The 22231-nt window shown below is 39.3% G+C and overlaps 1 protein-coding gene across 1 annotated transcript in view; it reads right to left on the bottom strand.

The window, feature by feature from the left end:
* Window positions 1-22231, bottom strand: part of Ns4 (Nucleostemin 4) — a 129709-nt gene that overhangs the window by 77118 nt on the left and 30360 nt on the right. The window contains exons 2-4 of the mRNA XM_067146531.2: window positions 20819-20942; window positions 12526-12736; window positions 5497-5634 (exon numbers count right to left, since the gene is read on the bottom strand). Of these exons, the coding sequence (XP_067002632.2) occupies window positions 5497-5634; window positions 12526-12736; window positions 20819-20942 (473 nt within the window). The remainder of the gene's footprint in view (window positions 1-5496; window positions 5635-12525; window positions 12737-20818; window positions 20943-22231) is intronic.

Raw genomic sequence — 22231 nt, 5'->3', positions numbered from 1 at the left:
TATTTTCTTTTTTACGTTCTGGATCAATTTTTTGTGGTCGAAATTTGAATATGCGTTTATTTCTTCCGCTAGTTTTGGTAGTTTCTTTTTTACCTCAAATCTGGTATCATTTTGTGTTTCTAAAGGGAGTTTAGAAATGTTAGCCTCGATCTCAGCTACTGTGTTGATAATATCCGTTTCTTTTTTCTTGCTAGGCCAGTTATGTTTTAAGCCTTTATTCAAGATCCACATTTCTTCTTCAGAGAACTGTACGTCTGTCAAATTAACTACTGTGGGTGTATTGTTCTGTGAGGGAGCCGCTTTTTGCGTGTCTGAACTGCGTTTTGGTAATCGTGATTGGGATGCTTTTAATTGAGATAGTTTCTTGTCGAGAGTAACTTGCTTCCTATCCAATAAAGCAATCAGTTTATTGTCCACATGTAGCTGGAAAGAGTTCCATTCTAACGGATGTAAAGCCTGAGCTAACGCTAAATGAACTCTATATAACTGCAGATTTAAAAGCGACTTCTTTTTATATGACGCTTTAATTTCATTTCTTAACCAAATGTCGTTGACCTTGTTTTGAACTCTAATCAAACTTTGGTTAGATAAGTTTTTTCGCTGTGTAGGTTTCAAAAATTTTGGGATCAATTTTAGTTCTAGACACTGTTTTAGAAAGGCTATGTCTTTAGTTAGTTTACAGTGTCTAGAACTAAAATTGATCCCAAAATTTTTGAAACCTACACAGCGAAAAAACTTATCTAACCAAAGTTTGATTAGAGTTCAAAACAAGGTCAACGACATTTGGTTAAGAAATGAAATTAAAGCGTCATATAAAAAGAAGTCGCTTTTAAATCTGCAGTTATATAGAGTTCATTTAGCGTTAGCTCAGGCTTTACATCCGTTAGAATGGAACTCTTTCCAGCTACATGTGGACAATAAACTGATTGCTTTATTGGATAGGAAGCAAGTTACTCTCGACAAGAAACTATCTCAATTAAAAGCATCCCAATCACGATTACCAAAACGCAGTTCAGACACGCAAAAAGCGGCTCCCTCACAGAACAATACACCCACAGTAGTTAATTTGACAGACGTACAGTTCTCTGAAGAAGAAATGGGGATCTTGAATAAAGGCTTAAAACATAACTGGCCTAGCAAGAAAAAAGAAACGGATATTATCAACACAGTAGCTGAGATCGAGGCTAACATTTCTAAACTCCCTTTAGAAACACAAAATGATACCAGATTTGAGGTAAAAAAGAAACTACCAAAACTAGCGGAAGAAATAAACGCATATTCAAATTTCGACCACAAAAAATTGATCCAGAACGTAAAAAAGAAAATAGACGACAACAACATTATTGTCACAAAAGCGGACAAAGGAGGATCCACAGTTCTCCTAGATCAAAACACATACATTCAAAAAACAGAAGACTTTTTTAAGGACAAAATATACACAATAGTCAACAAAGATCCCAACCACGAGAATTCAGCGAAATCTAAAAACTCTAATAAGAAGTTTTAACTTTCTTTTCAATGAACAAGAACAACAAAAACTTTTTAACATGAACCCTAGCATTCCGACAGCCAGAGCCTTACCAAAGATTCATAAGAAGGACATTCCAATACGCCCTATCATAAACTGTAGAAACAGCCCCACCTATAAAGTATCAAAATTCATTCACGGCTTTCTAAAAAAACATTACGTATTCAATAATAAACACCCTTTAAAAAATTCATTCACTTTTTGCGAAATTTTAAACAAGTTTAAGCTGCGCCCCAATCACTCAATGTGCTCCTATGACGTCGTAAATATGTACCCAAACATCCCTACCAAAGAAACTGTAAGAATTATCAGTGATAATATCAATAAACACAGCAGCCTTAGTAAGATGGAAATTGAAGAATTCATGAAGATATTAAATTTTGTCTTAAGCAACAACTTTTTCTCTTTCAATGGAAAGTTTTACCAACAAAAAGGCTTAGCGATGGGCGACCCTCTTTCTGGCATCTTAGCAGACATTTATATGGACACAATAGAACACACAAAAATTATAACACAAATAAAAGGCGTATGTTTATGGCTGAGATTTGTAGACGATACCTTCATAATTTTCGACAAAAATGTCACTAATAGTGACGAGATCTTGGAGTCCCTAAACAAAATTGACCCCAATGTTAAGTTTACTAAAGAGGATGAGGTTAGGAACTCATTAAACTTTTTGGACTTAACTATTACACGCGGACATAATACCTTCGATTTTCGAATATACAGGAAACCTACACACTCTGCCTTAACTATTATGAATTCATCCATACACCCCAAGTCCCCAAAACAAGCCTCTTTCTATAATTTAATTTATAGAGCTTTCAAAATTCCTCTTTCTCCCAACAATTTAAAAATTGAACTGAAGTACATAAGGAATCTTGCTCAACTGAACGGGTTTAAAATAGATATGGTCAACCGTTTGATTAATAAAATCAAAATTAAATTGTCCACTAACCTCATCCCAGAAAAACCTAAAAAAACCAGTTTCGCCACATTTACATATAACAACCCAGCCGTCCATCAGATCGCAAATACTTTAAAGAAGCACAATATCAATATAGCCTTCAGGACAGTTAACACTAATCGAAACATGTTTTTTAACCACAACAAGGTCAATCACAATAGCAACCATTATTCAAGGTCCGGCATATATAAACTAACATGTACACAATGTGGTTTTTCTTATATCGGACAGACTGGCCGCAGCTTTAACACGAGATATCTGGAACATTATAACGCTCAAAAACACAATAAGTACTCAGCGATGAGCCAACATATGAGAGAAACGGGCCATCACTTTACATCCATTGAGAAAGATCTTACCATCATTAGAAGCATAGGTAAAGGGAAATTAATGAATGAACTGGAAAACCTACACATCTTTTTAGACCAAACCTACAATAAAAATAAAAATCTCAACGACGTCAATGAAATTAAAAATCCTTTGTACGAATTAACACCTAGATTAATTAATATCGTGAATTCAGATCAAAACAAAATCCCTCATTTATTTAATTCTCCACACTCAAATGCTTCATCCATCATGCCAAAAGTTAAACCCGCCCATATTGCTTCTAGAAACTCCCCTCCAGCAACAGCACACACGCCCATAGACCAGCCTACCCCCACTCTCCCTCCATGCCCCGCCCCTCCATTACCGCACCATTACAACACCAGGAGTAGAAATGGTGACAAGACAGGCGCTGCCGGAACTGACAGATCCATCTAGTATTAACTGAACAAGTAAGTCATTTTACAGTTAAGAGGTGTTAATTTAATACATTTTATCACAACGCGTGCTCAAAAAATTTTTAATTCAAAATTATTTTCTACTTCATTACAGATATTCTTAAGATCCCTCCCATAGACCAAGCAACACATCAACGGGAACAATTTTCACACAAGACTGTATCAAGTGTCTAGGATGTCTCTTCCCAATTAAGCAGCAGCCTAAAACTATGAAACAGCTAAATATTGTACTCTTGTCAATTCCTTGACGTTACATGAGACCCAAAGTCAAGACGCTAACAGTTTCATTCACAACGTTTTTGACCAGTCTACCTACAACAATCGGCTTTTGAATCTCCACTTGTACACGACAACACATTTAAATATTAGTTACGTCAAGAACATGAAAATGAAAATCGTGGGTCAAACAAGCTCCAGTTTTAATATCACCCCTTCTCAAGAAGAAAAAAGAAGATCCGTTTCATTTTATTTTTAGTTTTGAACATTTTAAGTTAACCAGAACTGCCAAGTTAAAACACATTCAATTTAAATTTATATTTTCAATCTTGACCAACCTACAATCAGTTTAAATCTCCACTTATTGTTGACGACACATCCTGTCACCAGACACAATACGTCAAGTACTTAATATGATATAGGGGTCACATAAACCCCGATTTGCAATCCTCTTCACCGAAAAGAAGATCCATTTTAGTTTTGGACATTTTTCCATATTAAATAGATTAGGACCAAAAAACTTTACTGTATTGACTTATGTTTGTATATATTGTATATAATGTATATGTTGTATATAGTGTATATATTAGTATGTTTATATTAGTTAAAAAGGTCCCAAACCTTGACCTAAAGGTTGTTTACAGGCTGAAGATGTCCAAAATAATGGGTGAAACATGTACCTGACCAAATGAGTCTACATAAAATCATGTAGATAATAACCACATTAAACGTGGAAAGTATTGAATAGGTGGTTTTTTATTTAATTATCCTTGATATCTATGCCTAACGTCATCTTCAATACGGAACAATAATGAGAGTTGTTACTTGTAATTTAAATTACTCTGTAAAATACCATTTTTTTCAAAATATAAAGGCATTTTTGAATTAAAAATCTGAATTTCAGTAACGAAACCGACATTGTTCTTCGAATGACGAATTATCCGTATTTCGAATTAAACGATTTAAATAATAATAATAATAATAATAATAATAATAAGTAATAATAATAATAATGTTATTTGTTTTACGTCCCACTAACTACTTTTAAGGTCTTCGGAGACGCCGAGGTGCCGGAATTTAGTCCCGCAGGAGTTCTTTTATGTGCCAGTAAATCTACCGACACGGGGCTGTCGTATTTGAGCACCTTCAAATACCACCGGACTGAGCCAGGATCGAACCTGCCAAGTTGGGGTTAGAAGGCCAGCCCCTTAACCGTCTGAGCCACTCAGCCCGGCAAACGATTTAAATAACATGCAAAACCGTACCTCATGTTTCCGGGAACGAGGCCTGCTTCGAATTAGGCGAGATTTTGAATTAACCAATTTTGAATTATCGAGATTCTACTGTAATACTTTGTACTACCCCTTGATATGATGGCACTGGTATTTGTTCTTCTGATGAGGACAGAGTTAAATTATTGTTGAAATGCAAAATGAAGGAATACAATCACTCAAATCATTATATTGATTTATTGCAGTGGTCTTCAAACTAATTTATGTTGTAACTTCTTCCCAAAATCAAAAAATAAATTCCCTCAACTTCTCTCTTCCTTCTTAATGAATGTACATTTTACCTCTGATCATGTTATAGTAAATTAATGCATTTCTTATAGAAAACAGCAAATCCAGTAATTCTACTAAACCAAAAAAAAAAAAAAAATGTCCTCATATCATTATAAACTTCAACTATTTTGTGCAATATGATGCTAAAGTGACATTGCTCAAAGAGACTAATGAATTTTATAGTACAAATGACTTGAAATGGTAAAAGTTATACACAATCTGTTGGTGAACAAATGTGATTGAGTTGCCTGTTACACTATGAAAGTATAGTTTTGAATAGAAATGAAAGTACTTCTTGCTAATATTCAATGTTTTGATAATCTGAGAAATGCAATGATTTTCTACAAAAGGAATGAAATTCATAAGATAATATGAATGTTTCATCACAGTCATACCCTACAGTATTCCTCTCCATGCTTTACAAAACACACTACTTACTGAGTAACGAATATCCACGATGATAAGAATGATATCAGACATTTCAATGACTCTCCAGAGCTGCCGCCATGTCTCCAAGTTTAATTCAAAGTAACTCAGATCTTTGATGTTTTGCTCAAGGATCTTCTGAACATATTCCTGAAAACAAGAAAGAATATCAAGTCAATAACTATTAAGATTCTATGGAGGACACAGCCCCACCCATGAAAATGAGTATGGACCAAGAAGAAGAGGAGTTCATATGCCAGTTACAATTCCATTCTTTCGCATTGAATGTAGTCATTGAAATGACAGCGATCGCGGATGGGTGGCTCTGAGACAGACCATGTCACATCATGATAGACACTGGGGTGGCATCCACAGTTGCTAGGCCGGACATCACCATGGGGCAAATAGGGAGAGAGCCGAACCACTCTTATGTGCTCCGGATGCTCATCTCTGTCCATAAGGAGGCGCTTCTGGACTTGATGTTGGAGCAGAGATGTCTACGGTCTGGACGTTCATCGCTGATTTACTTTTTACAAAAACTTTACCGTATAATCCCGAATACCACCCGCAACCGAATAAGACCTGCACCCAAAATTTGAGACGGCAAAATACGGAAAAAATAAAAAAATAAAATAACTTACATACCTATTTAATTTTTTTCAAATATAAAACAAATATAAATTCAAACAGCTTACAATTAATAAAATCATCACAAAAATTGTAAATAAAATCATTCCAATACCCAGATCATTCACAATTCACCATCGTCGCCTGAAGTTTCACCGTAGCAACTTTCGTCGCTGGCATCTTTCCACAAATAGTCATCCTCACTACCGTCCACTGAATTTGAAATTCCACATTTCTTAAAGCTTTTGGACACCAGATCGTTGGGAATGCACTCCCATACGGTCTTGATCTAGCTGCATATTAGTCCCACTTCAGGCCTCTTCACCTGTCCGATTGGTGTTAACGCGTGATCACCATCAGACATCCATTCGGTGTACAACTGTTTCATTGCAGTTTTGAAAGTCCAGTTCAAGCACACATCCAACGGCTGTAGCATAGAAGTGAGTCCTCCGGGAATTATCACAAGATCGGGTTTTCCTTTCCTCATCATATCTTTTACGGCATCAGCTGTATGTCCTCGGTAACTGTCCAACACAAGCATGTTTCGTTTTTGTAACAAAGCTCCCGGGCGACGTTGCCAAACGCACTTCACCCAGTCCTCAACTAACACACTGTCCATCCAGCCGGACTCCTGTGTTCTAATAGCAACACCGGATACGGAGAGACTTTGGTTCCATCCGCTAATACGCACAACATTACCGCTCATTGTTGCTTTTCGTTACCATCTGTTCTAATGGTTACACTTTTAGAACCCTTCGTATCCACTGTATTTTCCAACGGCATTTCAAAATAGACAGGTGTCTGGTCAGCATTCCCAATTTACGACAGCAAATAAGAATTTTGCTTCCTCAAATGAATGTGACGCTGAAAGGCTGTTAATTTTTCTCCATACACCCCAGGGATACATAGAACTAAGTTATACTTAGTGTCTGAAAACTGAAAAAGTAGAAAATTAAATCCTATTTGGAATTATTTCCAAATAGGTTTTGATTTTATATCCTTTTAGAGTTTCTTTGCAAAAGTTTGTATAAAATGTGTTCCCTACGCTACCGACGTGAGAGGCTGGTGTGACCGTTGCAACTCAAAGGAAGCATTAATGTTCAAAATCCTGCAATACAATACAATTTATTTATTTATTTATTCACGAAGCACAAGATACAGCTACACTGAGCAAATTTCACTTGCACTGTCAACAGACTATTTAACAAACATAAACTTTCATAATAAAATATAACAATCATAACAAAATATAACAAGATCAGGTACGCATCCTACTAATAACTGTCCAAATCGAAAACCATTAGAATGTCCATGTTCATAGCAAAGTCGTCGTGGGTCAAGATGGCGGTATAATCCCTTCACATCAACTTATCTTTAAGATACTATTTACACACCTCTCGAATACACTTTTATTTGATGCTATATCAAGCTCTTGTCTCCTATTAATATTGTTAAAGAGTGTTGGGAGGCGGATAAGGAAAGATCGTTGAAGTATTGAGTGCTGAGTGTGGGGAATGTGGAGAAGGTCCTTGGTTCTAGTGGAGCAGGAAGAAACGCGGAGAGAGAAGAGAGAAACAAGATGTTCCGAGCGGTAATGTCCATTTAAGATCTCGTGGAGGAAACACAGGTCAGCTACCTGTCGCCTGATGTGCAGCGGTAACACACTAATTGCCATTAATACCTGCTGTGTAGACAGATTTCTGAGCTTGGGGTTTCTGTTCCTTACAATTGCAGCAAAGAAGGACACTGCTCTGTCTAACTGCTTAGTATTGGAGGGGGCGGCTGTTGTCCAAATCGGAGAGCAGTAGTTTAAGAGAGGTTGAACGATCGTGAGGAAGAAGTGCCGAAGAGCAATGGGGTCAGAAATGTCTGTGAAGCGATAGAGAATGCCTAGTAATTTCATAGCCTTGGTTGTATATGTTTCTATATGGGTCTTAAATTGTAATTTTGTATCGAATATTACACCTAGGTCACGCTGTTGCGTAACCACGGTGATGGGCTTGTCGAGTAGGTAATATGATGTCGGTAGAGGAGATTTACGCAGTGTTATGGTGATGTGGCTTCATTTTTGTGGATTGGGGATAAGTTTCCAAGTACGGCACCAGTTCGAGAGGGCATTAAGTGAGGACTGTAGCAGAGCTGCATCTGCTGGATTCCTGATCTCCCTAAATATCTTGCAGTCGTCAGCAAAGAGTAGGATATTCGCTGTTTCGTTGAGTTCGGACGGCAGATCGTCCATAAACAAAGAAAACAGCAAGGGGCCAAGAGTACTGCCTTGTGGGACACCGGAGGTGACTGGTAACCATGAGGATGAAGTGCCTGATATTACCACTCTCTGCCAACGGTTATGTAGGAAGCCAGCAAGAAGGGTCAGAAGACTGCCATGTATATTAAATCGTTCGGAGAGTTTATGGAGCAACAGAGTATGGTCAACAGAATCGAAAGCTTTCGAAATGTCTACGTAGCAGATATCCAGCTGTGATTTAGCTGCAATGGCGTGTGATGCAAAGCTATGCAGAGTGGCCAGGTTTGTTAGACAAGAGCCACCTGGTTGAAAACCATGTTGCTTGGTTGAGATATACGGCAAAGTGAATGCGAGGAGACGCTGGTGTATAATTTTTTCAAAGATAAAGGATAGTGTGGGAAGAATAGAGATTGGTCGGTAAGATGAAACATTAAATTTGTTGCCTGATTTGAGAAGTGGAACAATATTTGCCTGTTTCCAGGTAATAGGAAAATAGCCCGCAGCAAAACATCTGTTAAATAATTTAGAGAGAGGGACGCAAAGAGTGCTGGCAGTATTTTTTAGGAAAAGAGGACCTATAGTGTCAGCACCGGTAGCTTTGTTGGTACGAAGAGTTTGAAGAAGGTTATGAACTTCACTTGGTGTGGTAGTTATGCTTGATAGGGTTCTGTTTGAAGCTGTACCAACGGGAGGGAGTGGTTGGTTTTGTAAGGGAGGGGAGAGGTTGGAGAAGAAATGAAATGAAATGAAGAAATACCTGTTGAACAGTTCATTGCGATCGGCGCCATCTGCTGTTGCATCGTTGTGGTTCTCGCTGACAGGAATCCGCTCCGTCCTTCTCCATGTGTTGATGAGACTCCAGACAATGCAATACAATATCCATCACTGTTACAGTATAATGCTGTTTTCAGTATAGTAAGCTAATTTGTGTTGTATGTCTCCAGAAATACAACTAATAATGTTCACTCAAAACTTGCCCGGCAGGTAAAGTCTTAAAGGGTTTATTGTGTCACCTATTCAATACATATAAAATTATAAAGGCCGAATGCAGCAATAATGCTAAGGAAAGATAACTATGTTGCAGATGTAAGAATGTGAACGGGGCCAGCAACGGGCAAATACTTTGTACCAACCAAAATCACAATTTTCCTATTCAGAGTTGAGACTTTGTGGAAAGTAGACTTCGGTTGAGACTTTGCTTCAAAGTCGTCAATGCCCCATACTTTGACTTCATAGAGTTGACTGTACAGGATAATACAATGGCAGTCATTCTAAACACAATCCAGTTTGTGAAAGGTCTTAAAGATAACCAGATTATCCAAGATTATCAACACCTTATTGAGTTATACGAGATGCGCAAAACCAGATTGAGTTGTACAGGGACAGCAAATTCAAAATTAGGTACAGATTGGATAAATGAACTGTATTAGACATCTTTGCTATGTTCAAAGATGTACTAATGACAGAAAATCAAAGAGGAATACCTATTCTCCAATGATACAACAGCTAATTGCTTTAAGAATTATGCTACAGGTAAGTGTTAATTAATACTTATTAATTTATTGTTTATTGTAAAGCTTTTATAGGCAACTGATATAGAGGTTAAGTTACATGAATAGGTGCAATGTTTTACTTAAAGGCCTAAGTAATTTTTCTGTTATAGGCAAGTTTCAACTAGTTTCTGCTGACTTATGAAGTGTATGCCAGCCAACAATCAGCAGAATAATTAGAAGGGTTGTACTGATTGCAGGAAAAGACTAATTTGTCAAGTTTTCATGACCTGAAAAGCTTTTTCTTTTCTTCCACAGTTGAGCAATAAAACACAAAAAATTACGATACGTTGCATCTGATCAGAAATAACTAAAAATGCTTGACGGAAGTTACTCTTCTCGTTTCCTATTATTATTATTATTATTATTAGACAGTATTATTGCCAACTTCAAATACAGTGCAAAAAACTCAACTTTGCAAAGTCTACTTCAGCCAAAGTCGACAGACTTAAAGCAAAGCGAGACTTTCCTGTCAAAGTACACTTTGTAAAGTATCCACTTTAGGCCTTGTTCTTGAATGCGACCATTAAGACTTCTTCCTGCTGGATCTACTGCCACTCTTACTTCGTGTTTTATATTGGTCTCCCAATCTCAAGTTGCCTCTCCGGTCATTCTTCGACTGTTCTATGTCCATCCTCTTCAAATCGACAAACCATCTTAATTTAGCTTCGGCTTCAGTTTCAGGGAGGGATTGCTCTGTATATGCTTGGTGTTGTATCACTTCATTTCTGATTTTGCTAGGTTTCTGGACCACTGTTTCCCCAGAACTTCATTTCCAGAGTTTGTAGCTTGCTGATATCATTAGTAAAAAAACAATACTGGATCCAATGTCTTGTAAAATAGATACTGATAGATAAAATATTTAAAAACTGAGATAATAAGAGTGATAATTCATGTGTCAAGAAGCCCAACTGCCCCCCATTTTTACAAGTAAAAATAATACAAAGAGAAGAGTACAGTATATACACTCGTGCTCATAAATGAAGGATAATTGCCACACAACGTGGCACTACGCAAAACTGGTGCTAATAGCATAGGCACATAGTGAACACAAATAAAACATATCTGTAAGTCCACGGTATTGGTGATAAGTTGAGAAAACCATCTCAGAACACATGTGTTACAAAATGCCACTGTTTCCTGCGCATGTACCCCGACATCAATATGGGATATGATCATTATGCACACGTACACAGGCCGCACAACGGGTTGGCATACTCTGGATCAGGTGGTCGAGCAGCTGCTGGGGTATAGCCTCCCATTCTTGCACCAGTGCCCGTCAATTTGAAGATGTCCAGCAGTACGTTGACCGAGAGCATCCCAGACGTGCTTGATGGGGTTTATGTCTGGAGAACAGGCAGGCCACTCCATTCGCCGGATATCTTCTGTTTCACGGTACTCCTCCACGATGGCAGCTTGGTGGGGACGTGCGTTATCATCCATCAGGAGGAAGGTGGGACCCACTGCACCCCTGAAAAGGCGGGCATACTGGTGCAAAATGACGTCCCGATAGACCTGACCTGTTACAGTTCCTCTGTCAAAGACATGCAAGGGTGTACATGCACCAATCATAATACCACCCACCATCAAATCACTACCTCCATACAGGTCCCTTTCAAGGACATTACGGGGTTGGCATCTGGTTCCTGGTTCACGCCAGATGAGAACCCGGCGAGAATCACAGTTCAGACTATACCTGGACTCGTCCATGAACATAACCTGGGACCACTGTTCCAATGACCCTGTACTGTGTTCTTGACACCAGGCTTTACGGGCTCTCCTGTGAACAGGGGTCAGTGGAATGCACCTTGCAGGTCTCCGGGTGAATAAACCATGTCTGTTCAGTTGTCTGTAGACTGTGTGTCTGGAGACAAGTGTTCCAGTGGCTGTGGCAAGGTCCCGAGCAAGGCTACCTGCAGTACTCCGTAGCCGGCTGCGGCAATGATGGTGAGATATCGGTCTTCTTGTGGTGTTGTACACTGCGGACATCCCGTATTGTAGCGCCTGGACACGTTTCCTGTCTGCTGGAATCATTCCCATAATATTGAGATCACACTTTGTGGAACACGGAGGGCCCGTGCTACGACCTGCTGTGTTTGACCAGCCTCCAGTCGCCCTATTATTCTACCCCTCATAACGTCATCAATATCTGTTCGTTGAGCCATTTTCACCACACAGTCACCATTAGCATGTCTGAAAACATCTGCACACTTACTCGCTGCACCGTACTCTGACATGCACCAACACACCTCTGCGTATTTGGACTGTTGCCAGCGCCACCGTGCGACGACCGCAGGTCAAATGCATCACATGGTCATACCCCGAGGTGATTTAACACCGCAAACCGCCCACCATGGCGTTATTTCACCATGTATCAGCATTATCCTTAATTTCTGAGCATGAGTGTAATATTAAACACAAATATTAGATACAAAATTAGAAATAATAAATAATTTTAAAACAGGAAAAAGCTAGAGAATTGGACATGCTGGAATAAAGATTTTATAATTATTCAAAGAATTCTTGCATCAAAGGAAAACTGCAAGGTTACTGCCATAATTTTGCACTCTAGTAATAAGTGGAGGAATATTAAAATTTAAAAGAAATCTTGAACTTTACCCTGAAATATCGTTGTTCTCTTGCTTCGAATTCTTCTCGTGACATATCAAAATTCCATGGTGGTCTCTTAGGGAAGTCCAATTCTGGAGGGAAATACTGATCAATGTCAATTTCTAAACTTTCCTCAGGAACTGGCTGTAAACTATGCATGGCAGTTTGCTTCAGTCGACGAACTTCAGCATCTGATTCACGGTAGAACTGAAGAGCATACCTAGAATGAAAAGTAATTTTTACCATATGTTTTTATCATGAAACCCATGTAATTTCATGTACAAAAGTGATTTGGAAAGTAAAAAATATTAAGCCATAAAAGTTGTATAGTTATTATATTAAAGAAACTGAATTTACAAGTACTGCCCCATGCCTTAACCATTTTCAGGTAGTCATCTTTCACATCAGTTTACATAATCCCTCATTACAAAGAGTTGCTGCCTGTAACTTTTACCAGTCCATGACAACATCCTTCATGTCGTCACTGTCAAATAGTTTTCCAGTGATCTGCTCAGCTTTATCTTGGGAAAAGGGTTTTCCCTGAGGGTGGGTATAGAAAAGTCTTTCAAATTCATGTAGCAAGTCCTGTGTCTTCCTAGCATTATGGGTTTGAACACTGTCACAGAGAAGAACTATAGCCCGATGAAGATGTCAGAGTAGCACACTATGCATCAGCATTTATGGTGATGTTTCTTGGTGCAAGTTCAATGAGTAAGACTCCTCTACAGTCCCAGAAACCAGATGCCATGAGTTTCTGTAATGACATAGTTTGACTTTGCATGACTGTTTTGGAGAGTTTGAATGATGCCACCCAAGTGACCACCATTGTACTTTTAGAAGTTTTGTGTGAAACCCATGGTTCATCCCCTCTAGCAATCTGTTCAACAAACTTATTGTCATAATGATGATAATGCTCCAAGAAAGTCAATGCAGAACCCATTCCTTCAGCTTTGTGCCCAATGTGAGCATCAGTGGTACCCACTTTAAACAGAGTTTGCGATACTGCAGATATTCAGTGAAAATTTCAAAGACAACTGTACATGACACTTACAGACATTGCATGACCTCTCTCAAAAGATACAATCAACCATTTTTTTTTCAGTTCGTCAGTGATGATAGAAGGGCGACCTAACCACTCAGTGCCATTAAAGTTTCTTCTCCCATTTTAAAACTGCATACACCACTTCCTAACTTGGCCTTGTTCATAACACCTTTGCCATAGACTGCAACAAGTCCTCTAGAGATGTCAACTGGTCTGTTTTCAGCATTCAAAAAAATAAAAAATAAATTTAAAAAAGGGGTAATCTAAACTTTACAGTCGGCAGTATTATCAACATGTATGTTCATTTTTAACCTTTTGCACTCGTACAATAGCTTGTACTTTCAGTCTCGTATGATCACTGCCCTGTGTTACAGTATTGTAGAGCTATCTAAAGGTCTTCGAGAGAACACCTTTCCCTATTTACTATAGTTTGCGGGAATCGTAATGATTTTGTAACCTCTGTTATTCTCAAATGTTTATGATGATAAACATTGAATGTAAACATGGCTTCTGCTTCATCTTCGCTCATGGAAGTTCATATTTTAGAACAGTTAGTGAACAATGATGGAGATGATGAAGCAACAACTAACTTGGATGATTTAATAGTGAATAATCCAAATCCATGGCGCAAGTGGAGAGCTGGCGATCCTGATTTACCTGTGTTCTTATTCAACGAAACACTTTGTGGATATAAAGCATCACGTAGGAACAATGTAACTGTAAATATATTTTGCGTAACATATTTATATTTGTGTTAGATTGTTTTGCAGCGTTCGCTTCCTACAGTTCATAGTGCACATATTAATTAGGAGTGGAGTACGAAGCATACGTTATAGGTAATGGAGTTCAAAAGGTTGAAGGTCACTTACATTCCACTGAATACATTCTGCACTACCAACTGCACCAGGCAAATAACAACATCTCACTTAACACAGCTCACGTGAGACTAGTTGCTGCACGGTCTATATGCACAAAAGTTTCTTATTTTCTGTCTGCTCTCATATGCTATTGTGATTTAATTTACCTATTTTTAGCCCTATTAGTTCTTGAAGAAATATGAACTTTGGAAAGGAAAATACAAAAAAATAAAAATAAAAATTAAAAAATACAGAGACAGGGTCCTGAGCGAGGAATGGAGGAGAAAGAGAGAGAGATCAACTGTTGCTAGTTCCATAAAACAGGGTGAACATCAATTACCTACCTGTCATATGCTAGTGTGTAGACCATCTAAGCAACTTGCCAACCATCTCAAACCCTGCCCACTGGCATTTCATGACAAGTCACCCCAGTTGGTAGAATTAAGGAGGGTTTGTCAGGTGCTGAGAAAAAATGAACTCTCTTCAGAAGAAACACAATGAGGAGAGCCCATCTATATGAAGCCGGCAGAATAAGATGAGAATGTTTTTGTTTTATTGTGTTTTCGTGATTGTCCTTCCCTCTACTTTCTAATGCTCCCACTTTCTATACTGACGTATCATTCTGTTCAGCACTCAAATCAATCAATCATCACTGATCTGAATTTAGGGCTACCACCCAGGTGGCATTTTCTAATCCCTCTTCTTATAAATGAATAATTGCCTTGTTTTTTACTCTTGAATTCCAACTTTTATCTTCATACTATGATCTTTTCCATCTTTAAGAGGTCCATTCAACCTTATTTGTCTACTAATGTCATTACACGCCTTCTCTCCGTTGTCAGCACTTAGCCCAAAGTTTACAACATTTTCACAACAGAACTCCTTTGTTGGGAGTCACCTATGACAAATTGTGCTGCTTTCCTTTAGATCATTCCCAGTTCTCATATTACGTAATCCTAGTGTGGGTCCCATACATTAAAACCATACTGTTATGAATAAAACACCATCTGTTTTATCACTCCAATTTATTCCAGGATGACCCAATAAATGCACACACGCATGCACAATTTGATTCAATCATGAATGACCACGCTCATTAATTGCTGACTATTTAAAGTTTCTCACAGCTGGACAGTCTCTACCTGAAGCAGGCCATAATCTTAGGTTTGTTCCAACAAGCAGTTTGCGTACGGTTTTGTACCGATTCATGGACTGATGTAAGCGCATGCGCGAGCTACGTACTCTTTGGGAACCGTCGCTAAACAGCAGTCGACTGGAAAGGTTCATGAAGGTCAAGAAAAACTAAAATGCGGATGTGTTGATGATTACGCAGGAGACTCGCGGAAAATAAGTTTATGAGAAAAAATTAACAGTTCTTGTTCTTCTGCTTCTTGATAGATATATTATGGAGAATACAAGCTGCTCTAATCAAATGTGCAATGAGTTGAATATCTCTCAAATTTATGTGATACAATCGTCTGAATTTTTGTTTTAATATTCCAGTGACATATCTGCTTCTAGCCAGTCTCACGTTATAATTAATTTGATGTTCACTCAATTGGTCTCTGTCTCTGAAGGGGGTTAGTAGGATTCTATTCAGAGGATAGCCACTGTCACCTAAAAGATAAAATTTTTCACCAGTGGTCACAAACAGCTTACATCTGAAAATTAAAAATACTATAAATAATCAAATGATGTACCAGTATATTGATTCATTAACATTAACATCGGGCGAATTGGCCGTGCGGTCAGGGGCACGCGGCTGTGAGCTTGCATCCGGGAGATAGTGGGTTCAAATCCCACTGTCGGCAGCCCTGAAGATGGTTTTCTGTGGTTTCCCATTTTCATACCAGGCAAATGCTGGGGCTGTACCTTAATTAAGGCCACGGCCGCTTCCTTCCAACTCCTAGTCCTTTCCTATCCCATCATCGCCATAAGACCTATCTGTGTCGGTGCGACGTAAAGCAACTAGCATTAACATTAACTGTGGTTTACTATGAAGACATAGCCTATTTTGATGAATAAATAAACAAAGATGATGATGATGATGCTTGTTGTTTAAAGGGGCCTAACAACTAGGTCATTGGCCCCAAATAATAAAAAACATTCCTGTACGGAATAGTGTAGTTTTCTGTTTAGGTATGAGTCGGGATCATTTGCAGGTTTATCAATTTCAATGTGACAACCAACTATGGCACCTATGACTTTTGGAAATCCACTTTCTCTCAAATATTACTCGGTATTCATTTTTTCACCTTCTGTAGATCATGTTAGCACTTGAGGAGATAAGTTGCTAATAAAGACTCTCAGGCGTTTGACAATTCTATACAGACACCTCAGAAAAATTACAATTATGTCTGCTTTTTTTTTTAAAACAAATTTTCTTTACATTGCACCCCGATACACGTAGGTCCTACAGCAACGATGGGATAGGAAAGGGCTAGGAAGAGAAAGGATGCGGCCGTGGTCTTAATTAAGGAACATCACCAGCAGCTGCCTGGTGTGAAAATGGGGAAACAGAAAACCATCTTCAAAGCTGCCATCAGTGGGGTTCGAACCTTCTATCTCCCATATGCAAGCTCACAGCTGCGTGCCCCTAACAGCACAGCCAACTCACTCGGTAAAACTATCTGCAACATCCTGGAAACTTGCAGTCTGATGCCCAATGAACCATAGGAAAAGTTGGAAATGATATAGATGTTGATTCCCATAGGGAATCTGAAATATTTGTCCTGAATGAGCAAATTTATAATACCAATATAAATGGTCCGTTATTGGACATTATAAATTTTCCAGCTAGCTCATTCTTGGTTGCCAACGTTTCGCCCTCGTGTGCTAGGGTGGGCTCATCAGTTGGTACCTAGCACACCTACCAATACGCTGGCTAGTGCATACCGTGGAGGCCACTGCGTAGGCTAACTGGAGCCACCGGCAGTGCCAATGCACTAAGAGACTTTGTCTCATCACTAAAAATTGATGCCTGCTTGGCCATCAGATGATATAGATGTTGATTCCCATAGGGAATCTGAAATATTTGTCCTGAATGAGCAAATTTATAATATAAATGGTCCGTTATTGGACATTATAAATTTTCCAGCTAGCTCATTCTTGGTTGCCAGCGTTTCGCCCTCGTGTGCTAGGGTGGGCTCATCAGTTGGTACCTAGCACACCTACCAATACGCTGGCTAGTGCATACCGTGGAGGCCACTGCGTAGGCTAACCAAGAATGAGCTAGCTGGAAAATTTATAATGTCCAATAACGGACCATTTATATTGGTATTATAAATTTGCTCATTCAGGACAAATATTTCAGATTCCCTATGGGAATCAACATCTATATCATCTGATGGCCAAGCAGGCATCAATTTTTAGTGATGAGACAAAGTCTCTTAGTGCATTGGCACTGCCGGTGGCTCCAGTTAGCCTACGCAGTGGCCTCCACGGTATGCACTAGCCAGCGTATTGGTAGGTATGCTAGGTACCAACTGATGAGCCCACCCTAGCACACGAGGGCGAAACGCTGGCAACCAAGAATGAGCTAGCTGGAAAATTTATAATGTCCAATAACGGACCATTTATATTGGTATTAAAAGTTGGAAAAACAAAACTAATGATTATTGTTGTTAATTTATTATTATTATTATTATTATTATTATTATTATTATTATTATTATTGCAGCAGACAAACCTAACTCAGTGCAGAAAATTTTCCATATTGGCCAGACTGATGTTTGTACTGATCACTTTCTTCATATCTTTCTGAAATATTCTCAATTATCTCCCTACCGACACAAAAATGCTCCTTAAACATTTCATTATTATGGCGGAGTATTGTTTTTTCTAGAGAAAGAGAGAGAGAGAGAGAGAGAGAGAGTTTTGGTTACTAAATTATTTATATATGTAATTTTGAAACATAACTGCAAACAAGTAAAAATTATAAATAAATAACAACTTGCCTAAATAATGTTCATTTTTCACTTTTGGGATATTGTGATGTATCTACAGATCATCTTCACTGGTTTCCGAGTCCATAAAAACATCACAATTGTCATTTATCATTGTTATTTGAATTTAATATGTCATCTGCTCCCGCCAGCTGTTGATGACCGATCAGCTGTTCACAGCTATGGACCACAATGCACAGCTCACCATTATTTTGGTGTACTGCGCATGTCTCTGACGAACAGCTCTTGCTCTTGACTACGAACCTCTTTGCCAGCAGCAAACTGGTTCATGAACGGTCTACAGTCTGTTAGAACGACCGACTGAGACAATGTTTGTGTTTGAAGAAAGTTGGAACACTCTTTTCTTACTGCGCATGCATCAGACGGTTTGCAAACCATTTCTGATAATGTTGGAACAAACCTCTTGATTGACAGGGCTTTCACTTGCGCTCACCAGTCCAGTCATCCCACACCGCAGGTGCATGCTGATGGCTTGGTTTGAACACAGGTCTACTGGCCATACAACAAGACAACTGTTCCTTGGTTCGACTCCAGTAATTTACAGTCACATCCAGTGAACAAATAAAGAGCAACAGTTCTACAGTGCTAAACAGCAGGACAACACTCCTCACAAAATTACCATTACCACTGTTTCAATTACACTCATGACAGCTGCTCCAGTCGCTGACTCTACGATGGCCCTCATTCCACAGAAAAAAAGAAAAAACACACACAGCACTCCGTACTGTACCCGACTTACCCTAACTCCAGTGGTACAATGACGGCAGGTAACAACGGTCTTCAGTCCAGCTACTCACTAAACATTCCAATGCAACAACAAGAACTACTCGTTGTTCAGATTCCAATGACACACTAGCGGCAACTCATACCAACTCCAACATACCGAGTTCAACGCTGACTCCACCTTCTAGTCCCACAGCAACTGACTGTTGGCAGCTAGTCTCCTTTTTATAGCTCGGGTGGTGTGTACCGGAGTATTCGCGATGTGGCTAGAAATGGAACATTCTTGATGCAACTCGGAGTATCTCACAGGGAAACCCTACGAATAGAACAATACGTAGCAAGGTCAGCCACGTCCTCCAGGTAGGCTGGTGGCTTACCGGTCATCTGACTCACTAGCCCCTTCCAGGAAGTACCAAAAGTTCTACCACAGGGCTGGTAATACTCTACTCTGGATCTTATCAAAGACTTTTACACCCTCTCCTTTATATCCTTACCTATAGTCATCATTTTCCAACTCCAGTTTGCCGGGTGTGGTGTACAAGCACTCACTATCTCTTCTTGCCTGCATAAATCTTCTGTTCCAGGACATCTTCCCATTTGAGACTTCTCTCTTCCACATCCGATTTCACCATGTGTATCCAGCATTTTCTTGGCCTTCCCCTTGGAAGGTTGGGTCGAAGTATTTTCTGGCAGATCGCTCGCTCTTCATTCTCAAAATGTGCCTATGCCACTAAAATCTATACTTCTTTATTATATTGGTAATAAGGACGTGAATTCCCGCTACTTTCCTGATTACTTCATTCCTGATTTCGTCCTTTCGAGTAGTTTGATTCATAGTTCTAATGAATCTCATTTCTGTTGCCTGAATTTTGCTGTGGTCATTGTTTAGTAGAGTAGATGCCTCTCTAAACCATATGTGAGAATCGGTACGAAGTAGGTGTGGTACGGGGTTGTTTTTGCTTTTTGTGGTATTTTGCAGTCCCAGAGTAGATTTCCGACTTGATTGTAACAGTTTGATGCTTTCTGTGTCCTGCTGAGTATTTCCTGCTTGATAGGGTTGTCTTTGGAGATTGTGTTTCCGAGGTACTTGAAATGAGAAACTGATTTTAGTTTAGCTCCTTCCAAAAAGAGGTTTGAGTTTGTTCCTTTCCTGTTGATAGTCATTTCTACAGTCTTTGATTTATTTATCTTCATCTCAACTTTAGTGAACATATTGTTTCACTCAGCCAGTTTTTTCTGTACTTCAGCTTTTGTTGCTCCCCGTATATCTTTACTACAACCCTTAAATAAACTCATAATCATATGAAAAGATATGTAACTTTTATTTACAACCTCATTAATGTGATTACCCAATGAAGATCTTTCCTCTCACTAAAACCTAAGTACATACAGTGACCATCATAAGGTTCTATCACCACATCAACTCAGTAATTAAAACAAAGAGAATTTTTCCTTTTGGCAAAACTTACAAATGAATTTTTCATCCAGTTTACTATCATACCATTATCTGCTGTCCATCTTACAACATTGAGGTAGTGTTTATGTCCACCCTCCAGATGAAGTTGAGAAGCAGTAACGAACTTATCTGAGATTGAGAAGAAAAAATTTTCCTCCTTCTCGCTTCAACTATGTATTATGGGATCCAAAAGTGAACATAACAGTGAAATTAAAACTTCAAATAGGTATAAATTCTTACGGCTATGGAAGTTCCTCACCTGTTGGCATTCCTTCGACCTCCCTGGCTTGGCTGTTGGTTTACTTTCAAGACATCTTTCTCTGTTTCATCCTCTTCCTCGTCATCATTGCGGAGACCACCTTTTTTCACAAAAGGTGCACCAGCTGGGGAAAAAAATAAATAAAATAATACACATAATATTGTACGAATATTACAGTGATATGCAGACCCTCCGATAAAGATGAGGGCATGTGCCATGTATGAAAAACTGAGTTACTGTGGTGGAGGACAGAATTATGTGTGGTGTGTAAGAGTTCCAGGAATGTTCAATCAGTCATTATTGATCTGTATTTAGCACTGTCACCCAGGTGGCAGATTCTCTATTAATTGTTTACCTAGTCTTTCTTAAGGCCAGGGGTAGCGTGCCTGCCTCTCGCCCGGAGGCCCTGGGTTCGATTCCCAGCCAGGTCAGGGATTTTTCTCTCGACCTGAGGGCTGGTTCGAGGTCCACTCAGCCTAAGTGATTAGAATTGAGGAGCAATCTGACGGTGAGATGGCGGCCCCGGTCTCGAAAGCCCAGAATAACGGCCGAGAGGATGCGTTGTGTTGACCACACGGTCCCTCGTAATCTGCAGGCCTTTGGGCTGAGCAGCGGCTGCTGGGCAGGCCAAGGCCCTTTCAAGGGCGTTAAGTGCTGTGGGGTTTGGGGTAGTCTTTCTTAAATGATTTCAAAGAACTTGGAAATTTATCAAACATTTCCCTTGATCCAATCCCTAATTCCTTTTCCTATTGTTGCCTTTGTGAGAATCGGTTTAACATAGGAATCTCTAGAAAACTATCTTGTAAATCTTGTTACAACTTACTAAGAAACTGTACAAACACATTCGTGTAAATATTAATCACTGAATCAAATAACATAGAACAATCTTCACTGTGCTTACATTCATGAGTACATAAATTTTCTTTTCACCACTTCCAATATGGCACTCAACAACAAGAGACAAAAGACTACCCTCACTTCTACCGCACATTTTGTCTCGTCTGTTCATGTGTACCGACCATCACTTGCCTTCCGGTCTAGCTGAGGGAGGCAGGCATTATTAGACCTGTAACACTATAAATTAATATTTGCCTAACTTCTCCTCTCCTCCTGCAGGTACTGCCACCTTGACGAAGGCAATATGGCATTGCCGGGTGTTTTTGGAGGCTTGCGTGCTCAAATGACCCTTAGAGCTATGCCAGCGGGAGCTATGGCTCCTGGTAGGGCCACCCAAGCTGGACAGGTCTAAGGCGATGGGCCAGACTAAGAGCAGTACGCTGGTCCTCCAGGTTGGGGGTTGGGCGTGGGGTCAACAACTCTACCCCGGAAAAAACTCTCGTTACGGAACCAATGGACAAAGGAAACCGGATGAATGTAATGGATAAATGACCCTGGCAACGAAAACGGCATATG

The sequence above is a fragment of the Anabrus simplex genome, chromosome 4 (assembly GCF_040414725.1).
Source record: "Anabrus simplex isolate iqAnaSimp1 chromosome 4, ASM4041472v1, whole genome shotgun sequence".
Lineage (NCBI taxonomy): Eukaryota > Metazoa > Arthropoda > Insecta > Orthoptera > Tettigoniidae > Anabrus > Anabrus simplex.
This window is presented reverse-complemented; position numbering and strand designations above follow the sequence as displayed.